This window comes from Netta rufina (assembly GCF_964035555.1).
Source record: "Netta rufina genome assembly, chromosome: 16".
NCBI classification, from domain to species: domain Eukaryota; kingdom Metazoa; phylum Chordata; class Aves; order Anseriformes; family Anatidae; genus Netta; species Netta rufina.
In genome coordinates, this window is record NC_140140.1 from 2,299,149 (window position 1) to 2,308,308 (window position 9,160).

Sequence of the window (9,160 nt, forward strand, 5' to 3'; positions counted from 1 at the left end):
TACAGCTCTGTGTCTTGGCTCACCTTCCAGATTTTGGGAACTTTGGGAATGCAGCATGATCTTGCCCACGATCTCTGGCCCCCAGAGCCCCTCCCTGGAGCAGAAGCCCAGACATTTGGGGTGCGCTGTGCTAGGAAGTGGAGGAGATGTCACCCCACTGCACCAGGCAGAGAGCCAGGGGAGCAGCAGACCTCAGCAGAGTAAACGCGTCCTGGCTCCATGATCTACAACTTGCGCAAACAATTCCTGCACATTTTACTACGCTCCTTTTCAAATGAATTCAGTGTGAGAAGGAAGAAATTATATTTTCTCCATGGTCACTCAGCATTTATTTATCTGCCAGCATAAAGCCACCCCTGACATTTTCTGGAGGCTTCCTGTTCTCTGGCAGGGTAATAAACATTATTAGCAAAGACAGCAGGGAGGCGAGGTCCTGGGGAGTACAGCAGAGCTTTATGGTATGTTTGCAAAAGGCGGCCAAAAAGATTACATCAATATCTGCAGAAATACAGCTGCAGCATCGGCACTGTGCGTGGCTGTGGGTTACAGTCCTCTGAAACCACACCACAAAAATATGCTGTGATGTGCAGTGGGGATAATGTTGGGAAAAAAAATAATCTTCCTTTGTGGGTTTTAAAGTGCCATACATCTTTCTTATCGTACCATTCCTAGTAAATGGGCACTGGGGGCCTGCTGAAGTCTGTAGTTGTGGTCCTTGAGTCCTTTAGCTGCACATGAGAGGGGCTGGGAAGGGCTGGGTCCGCAGGGACCAGCTGTGCCCGTGGCCATGCAGCAGCTCACACCTCGTGTCTGCCGGTGTGTTTCTAGCCTTGCTGTCTCCTGAGATGCTCTCCTCCTTGTCTCGAGGTTGCGTGTTTTGGCAGTGCCATTTCTCCATCTGATCCTTATCGCACTCTTGGCTGCTGGATGTCAGAGCAGCGAGGGCGCATTCCTGCTTCGCAGTGAATAGAAACACGCCCGGCCTGAGCCGCAAGTATGCGCTGCCTGGCGTGCTCGGCGTTGGCAATAGCAGCCCGCCCTGGGTGACACAGCCATGCAGGCAGCTCTGCGTGGCTGTGATGGTAGCTGGTGCCACAGGGCTGGAGCAGCTGAGACAGCCTGTACAGTCACAAGGGAAAATACCAGTACCAGAGGAGAGAGAAGCCCATCCTGAAAGAGGAGGATGAGGTGTTCAGCAACACTTGTCACATACTCAAGCACATTTTCTCTATAATTGACCCTTAAGAAGGGATTAAAGAGAACATGTTGAAGAAGTTCAGTACAATTATTGAAAAAGATAATGTCCATGAATAGGCTTAGAGTTGGCTGGGATGGAGCTAGCTTGCCAGGCACTTGAATTATTGTGTGCCTGTTTGCAGCCCAGAGAGCTTTCTCATTATTAGACTAGGTTGCACATATTTTTTCTTTTAACGTTATCCAATCTGCATCCTAAAGTCAACAAACAGAAGGATGCTTCCACTGCTGCTGCCTCCTGTTCTCTGCAGCCGTTGCTAACAGGGCACAGACTCTCTCTGCCCCGCTTTGCCTTGCAGAGGACGTGGCAGTGCTTTAACCACTGGCACATTATCAGGGCAGCCTGCAGCACAGGCATGGGGCAGGCTTGGGCTCAGCAGCTCATGCAGCTCAGCATAGGGACAGCAGAGACTTTTACATGTAGATACTTATAAGGAATACCTAAGAGTATATTGCAGTCTGGTGCAATTTTTATTGCTGCAAGCCCATCCATTTCACAGATGTTTGCATCAAAGCAATACATTCTCCTGGGGCAATATCTTTTTTCTTGCAGTGGGTCACCCAGCACATCATGGAAGTTTTTGCAGCCTGGACAGGGCAAGAGCTGCTGGGACCAGAGTGAGCTGCCACTGGTCCTGGCGGCTGCCTGCACTTCCCTGCACACTTTAGGGATGCTTTCACACTGCACTTGTGGTAAGTGTGGAGCTGCCTCTGTGGTGTGCCTGATGCCCACAGCCTCGGATTTGGCCAGGTGTGTAACGCTGTGCCTCTTCTTTCCCCTCTTTTCCCCATTGCGATTGCAGTTTGGAATTGCAGGGATGGCAGGAAGCGCAACCAGCTGCGTGGGAAGCAGCGTTGAAAATTCACACACATGAACTGTTACCCCTGAGCCTGCACTTGGCAGGTAGAACAGACCTCCGAGTCCACAGTGCCTTACGTGGGTGGAGGAATCCCCCCAAACCTGCATCCAGCCTTTTTCCAGACTGTCCGGCTCTGAGAGTCGCAGCCTCCCTCCTTAAATAATTTGGGGAGCGAGGGGAGAGCTGCCCACAGCACTGCTGCCTGCCCAGCACTCAGGGGGTCAGTAGCAGCAGGGCTGTGGGCAGCGCCGTGGGACCCCGCTTGGTTTCCATTAGCTCGGGTTGCTGCACTGCGATTTTTAACTCAGTTACATTGTTTGTGAAAGGGGAGTTTATAAAGGCTTGTCACCAGGAGAACAAAGTTACATAATTAAACAATTTACCAGCGAGTCTGTGGCTTCAGCGAAACTCCCTGGAGTCAGTCAGTACTCCAGTAAAAATACCGGGTGATACCATAAATATTGTAAATGGCTCTAGGCGGTTTCCGAGGGCTATGTCAACTGTTGATTGCATTCAAAAAAAAGAAACGAATAAACGAAATCGCAGGCAAGATGAAATTTAAATAAATAAAATAATGGGAAAAATAAAGCGAAAACATTTTCTTTTGTATTTTGAAAGTGCCGGAGGATGTTTATGGCCAGCATGAGAGGGCCGTTGTGTTTACTAGAATTACGAATGGAGACCATCTGCGTGCACTTGTTTGTAGGCTGTACATCTGCAGGGACAGCGCATGGATGCTTAAATAAAACTCTGCCCCCAACACGGAGAAAGCCCTGTATTTGACTGCTCATGGCACGTGCAAGCTGTGAGCGCGAGGCCCAGGACCGAGCCTGTTCCCCCGGCCCAGCTGCCAGGATCCCGCAGCCCCGCGGGGCCGTGCGGGGGCAGCTTGTGAGCGCTGCCTGAAAGCGCTCCCGAAGCAAGACAAATATTTGCCAGGCGTGCTCCCACCACGCGAGTGAGGAGTAAGCAGTACGGAATGCATTAATAAAATATAAATACCCTGGGGAAAAAAAAAAAAAAAAAAAAAAACACGCCGCTTTTCTGCTCCCCGAGAGGAGAAAGCAAGGACGAGAGTGCCCCGCGGCACCTCCGAAGGCCACAACCGAGACATTTTATTTACAGGGACCGCGCCGGGGACCCTCGGAACACAGCCTGCGGGGGCCGGGGCTGCACAGCGCCCGGGAGCGCGGGGATTTCAGGGTGCCCCCAGGCCCCGGGCAGCCGCTCCGCGGACAGGGGGGGCCGGGCGGCGGCTCCGGGGCCGTGCCGGGAGCGCTGAGCGGGGAGCACCCGGCGGGGCAGGGCCGGGCCGGGCCCCCGCACGGCGGCCGCCCAAGATGGCGGAGCACAGCGGCGCGGCGCGCATGCGCGGTGAGGTCTCGGCGCCTAAGATGGCGGCGGCCGGCAGCGCCGAGGCTACGGACGGGGTCGCGGCGGCCGTGGGGAACTCGGCCGAGGCCGGGGCGGCCGCGCCGGGCCCGGCGGTGTCCGAGGCTCCGCCGCTACCGGGGCTGCAGCTGGTGCAGCAGGGCGCCGAGGCGCGGGTGTACCGGGGGCGCTTCCTGGGGCGGGCGGCCGTGGTGAAGCTCCGCTTCCCGAAGCGCTACCGGCACCCGGCGCTCGAGGAGCGGCTCAGCCGGCGGCGCACGGCGCAGGAGGCGCGGTCGTTGCTGCGCTGCCGCCGGGCAGGTGGGCACGGCACGGGACGGGGTCTGTGACGGGGCAGCCCTCGTTTCCCGGGGCTAGGGCGGTCCGAGTGTCTGCCAAGGCCCTCCACCGGTTTCTTAGTAAGGTAACGCCAATTAACAGCCACCCTCTGCCCTTTTTTTTTTTTTTTTTTTTTTTATAGGGATTCCGGCCCCAGTGGTCTACTTCGTGGATTACGTGACCAACTGCATATATCTTGAAGATATCGTAGGCTCGATCACCGTTCAAGACCACATTAATTCCGTACAAGACAGTGGAAATGACACCAGTAGCCTCCTTAATTTAGCGGAGAAGATGGGCGAGCTGTTAGCGAGGATGCATGATGAAGACCTTATACATGGGGATCTGACGACTTCCAACGTACTTCTGCGACCGCCCGCGGAGAAGCTGGACTTGGTGTTGATAGATTTTGGACTCAGTTTTATTTCAGGTCTTCCAGAGGATAAAGGGGTTGATTTGTATGTTCTGGAAAAAGCCTTCCTTAGTACTCATCCCAATACAGAAACTCTGTTCAAAGCCCTATTGAAGACCTATGGAGCGACATCTAAAAAGTCTGGCCCTGTGATGAAAAGGCTGGATGAAGTGCGGCTGAGGGGAAGGAAGAGATCCATGGTGGGGTGAAAGCAAGTGTAGGGATGGAGAAATAGTGCTACCTAGGTTCAGCGAGTATGGTTATTTATACTTCCATTTGGTTTTATTTCACAGGTTACTATTTTGATAACTGTGTCTTATATTAAATAAATCTGAATGAATTTGTAACAGTGTCGTAAAGTAATTGTGAGATGCGAGCACACATGAAAGACAACTAAAGGTTATTTCTTTCCTAAATGTTGAATATTTCTTTTAAAATTGAGCTTTCAGTGTCATTCCACGGGCCTTCTTTGTGTAATTAGAATCACACCAAGTGATCTTCCTCAGCCCATGGACTGTAGATTTCTGGGAGGCAGGAGGGGCCTGAGGGTACCAGAACACCTACCAAAGGTAATTAAGACAAATATTTTTCTCAGAAGACTTGCTACAAAGGGCTTAAATACATTACAAAGTCCAGTACACATCCTGAAATTTTTAGGACTATGAATTTCAGGGCATGGGCAATAGCTGAAATAGAGTGCTACACATAAGAAAGTTTAATTTATGTTTTCAATAGTAATTTTGGCTCTTTTCAGTTGATATTTTTTCCTTAAGTAAAGACAAAAGAATGTGAAGAATGAGTTTGTGCTGGGAAACTTCTCATTTAAGCAAGAAGTCTGCTGTAAACTTTTGGGTTTGCAGCTTTCTAAGTTGGACTACTCAAATTGTGATTGCCTGCCTACGCAGGCAGGGGTATGGCTGTTTTTTTGGTAACTTTCCCTATTCTAATTAGTTTTCTGGGTTAATCCGTCTGATAGTGCCAATGTAGGATGGCCCAGAGGAAAAGTTTACAAACCCCACAATAACCAGTCTTCTGCGCTATTAGCAGAATGGGATGTTAGCTGCATGCTGTGTGCGTGAGCTTTCCTGTTTCCTTCATATAATGATTTAAAAGGCAGAATGCAGCTCTCCCTGTGTGATGTGTTGTGCAGGGTGCCTCTATGCTGCACGTCGAGGAAGATCTCTGCCCCCCAAGGGGAGGGCATGCTGTTCCCTTACACTGTGGCTGCTGGAAAGCACTTGGGCACGGCTCCGAGTGCAGGCCAGGCTGAGAGGAGGCAGTGAAGCTGCAGGCGCTGTGCATCACCTCCATTTGCAGACCTCGGCATCGTCCCTTGCAGACAACCCCGGCCCGTGGCACCAGGCACTAGAAGGCGCTCGCCGACCCGCGTTGCGCTTTGCGCGGTGGCGCTGCGGTAACGCCGCCGCCCGCCGCTTTGCACCCCAAAGGTTGGGGGTTCGCGTCCCGCAAGTGTCCTAGCGCTGCGGGCTGCCCGTGCCCGGCGCGCATTCACTTCCTTGCCAGAGGAGCCGCCTGGGCGAGTGCTCGGCCCCAGGTGGGGCCCGGGTTCCACCGACCCAGCCACAGCTTTGCCCGAAGTCCCCGTTAACGCCTCACCTTATAGCTTTTTACCTTTGGTATGCAAAAGGAACCCCGCAGCCTTCACCGGGCTATTCCCACAGCTGGTGATGGAAACCAGCACCCCGGGGTTTTGTTTTAACTGCTTGGTGTACCCACTGTGCTCACCCAGTGCAGAACATGCCTGGGCTGGGGGCAAGGAGAAGGACCTGGGTTTTTGTGCAGAGAACCTCCTTGGAGAGCTCGTACCCAGCACGGCTGCTGCCTGCCGAGTGACTGCAGCAGTGCCAGCAGCGCTCAGTCGCTTTGCACTCCCCGGGCACCCTGGGGTGGAGCAGGGCCTCATGGCGTGGTGGGAGCAGGTGGATGCGAGCTAACAAGTCCCCTAACGAGGCCTGATGTGAGCCCTGACTTGCGGCCCCCCAGCACGCCTGGCCTCCCTGCCCACCGCCCCCATCTGTACAAACATGCTGGGACTGTCTCCTGGTGGTGCCAGGATTGAGTTATGTTTGCAGAGCCCTTTGAAGCGGCCCGTTCCTAACTATCGTGATGTTTATTAAAATGCAGCTCTCTCTGCAGGACCGTGGAGTGGAAACAAAGCTGATGGACTGCAAGTTTTTATGGCCGGGAAGGAGCCCTGCGGCGGAGCTGGGGTCAGCTGCTTGCACGAAGCGCCGGGCTTCTGGCAGGGACCCTGATCTGGCCTCCTGCAATCTGCTGCGTGGTGGTACATCACAACAAGGCAGAGCATTGCAGGTAACGAAAAGCAAAATATTTTGCTTTTTCATCGCACGATAAAACTCCTCATTATTTAAGGGTTGGTTTATGCACATCACTACATTGCTGTAGGGAAAATCAGTAGGAAAATCACAGCCAGCGCATAGCCACAAAGAGGAGACTGGACATGAGGCGTATCCACCCCGCACCTCCTGCAGCCTCAGCTCTGTCCCTGGTTGTGCCCTTGGGAGCTGCAGCTTGGATCACGAATCCATGTGATGCTGGGAGAGGCAGAGAGGCTTGCTCTGCCCCAGGCAGGCTGTTTGCAGCAGCCCTAGGGGTGTGCTGGCCTTAACACAGCCCCAAAAAGTCCTGCCTGCTCCCGGAGGGCACTGAAAGGGCTTGCCATGTGAAAGTTGACGGCTTGTATTGCACGCAGCCACTGGGTGTCTCCCTGCCATCATCACCAGCACTGAAAATAAGTCTGCATTTGGGAAAAATGGTCTTTCAACAGAAAATCTTTGTAGCTGATGCTGGACAGGCAGCTGGTCACGCTGCTGCTTTCTGCTGCATAAATATTCCTGCTTTTAAAAATGAAGTTCTGTCTCAAGAGACCAATGTCAGGCCTGCCACAAACTGTTAATTTCCAGTGGCTTCCCAGCACGTGCCCCTGCTTGCCTCACACCTGGGCTTCTCCCAAAGCACAATGAACACGAGGGGTGTGCAAATGAGCTGTGGAAAGAAGAATAAATGGAAAGAGGGAATGACAAATGAACGGCAAGTGGAGGGGTTTCATTGGAAGAATTTGCAGTGTTAGGATTTTGAAGGGAATTGCCGGTTATTGATGGAACTGTGCTGTTTTTTTTTTTTGTTTTTTTTTTTTGTTTTTTTTTCCTTATTTTAGTGTCTGACCATTGTCAGTGATTTCTTTTGTGGAAGTGGTTTTACCAGCCTGGCAATACTTTACAGTAATAATGATAAATTCTGTTTTGCCCAGAGATCCAATAAATATGCAACAAATAGAATGTGATTTTTTGGAGACAGATTTGAGCTGTGGACCTATAGGACCACTTTGAAGAAAAACAAATGGGGAAGAAACCACAAACTATTATGGCAAGAAATAGGACTGAAGATGCAGTTGCATAATCGGGGTGTGCTGTTACCATGACTTTTGAACAGTGCCTCTTCTGTGCGGGCAGTCACTGTGTGTATATGTAAAAACTGTGCATACAAGTTATACAGTGTAGGTTTTTTAGTCTAGGCCTTGATGTCTGCAGGAAATTGATATTTTCCAGTTTTGCAAGATGCAAAACATTGATAACCTTTTGCAACCCTCCTCTCCCACCAGCGCTGATAGGAAACCAAGCTAGTGCAATAAAAGCATAAAAGCTCATTTGTAACCCAGAGTTCAGTGTGTGAGGGTCACTACAGAGAGATAAAGCCTCTCTCTGGCCTAAGCAGAGCCTGTGTCCCACTGCTGTCCCTTTGGGTGCCACACAGAACCTCTTTCTTCTGCGCTAAGCTCAATGTCCTCTGTCAGTAGCGGAGAGTGATGGCCCAGGAACAAGTGAGGTCTGATCCCAGCGGTGAATAGCGAGCCCAGGGAGGGGTACAGCAAGGGCAGCTGGTGCTGGTGCTGGAAATGTGGTTGATGGAGACACAGTTTACAAGGAAAAAAATGAATTTAACCTGAAATCCTTGAAGGTCCCTGCATAGAGCTCATAACTGGGACAGGCTGGAGGCTGAAGCCTGTGCCCCAAGGGGCTGGGTGGGATGGTGGCAGGGGCTGCCAGGTAGGGATGTGACCCATGTCTGGAAGGGGAAGACAGAGATGTGCTCCCCTTCCCCTGTCCCTCTGCACTGGCAGAAAGCTGCGTCTTCGTAAGAGAAAGAACAGACCGTGGCACTGATGGCTTATTGTTCTTTTGAAGCTTTTTTTTTTTTTTTCATTCACAAGGTTGATTTTGAGAGAAAAAGACTTAAGGAGCTCTTTTGGTCCCCCACATGGCACAGGCTCATACATGTGCTCCCAGTCTGGCTGCTGGCTCTATGGGGTGAGCTGTGTGTGTTTTAAGCCATGGCACTGCTTTGGTGGCCTGAATCTTGCTTTCAGGTCCTCAGCCACTTTCTTCAGCATTTCACCACTGCTCAAGTGACGACGTATGCTGCCATTGCCTGATGTGATGGCATTGAGGTGGCACAGGAACCTCCCACTCATTTCTCTATCCACATAACTTTTTTACTCATCATGTCCAGCAGTTTAAAAAGGCAAGACTTAAAAAAAAAAAATCGCCAAAAAAACACCACTGCCACCACCACAAAAAACCCATTGCTCTCTCTTGGTCAGCTCTGTGCTTTCTTTCGGGCACCCGAGAAGAAACAGGAGCATTTGCCAGGGGGCTGGGGCAGCCGCGGGGCCGGCAGCCAGACGGATGCCGGATCCTCGCTGTGCCAGAGGCCCCCGGCAGCGCCCGGTAAAAGCTTTTGTGTCCCTTCGGCTGCTTGAAAGGAGCCGCGGTGACGCTGTGACATCCCCTTCAGCCCCCTGCCTGGGCTGGGTGTGGGGATTAACTGATTTGTTACTGTTTGTGCAAAATTATTGATGTGCCATGGAGGAGGTGGAGGCCGG

At 52.0% G+C, this 9,160-nt stretch overlaps 1 protein-coding gene across 1 annotated transcript; it reads left to right on the forward strand.

Moving 5' to 3' along the window:
* Positions 1–3,454: 3,454 nt before the first annotated feature.
* TP53RK (TP53 regulating kinase) lies at positions 3,455–4,577 on the forward strand (the record flags this gene model as incomplete). Its single annotated transcript, XM_084296898.1, has 2 exons — positions 3,455–3,806; positions 3,967–4,577. The coding sequence occupies 2 exons, from the start codon at positions 3,455–3,457 to the stop codon at positions 4,443–4,445; spliced, it is 831 nt and encodes a 276-aa protein (XP_084153024.1). The 3' UTR covers positions 4,446–4,577.
* Between the last annotated feature and the right edge of the window lie 4,583 nt (positions 4,578–9,160).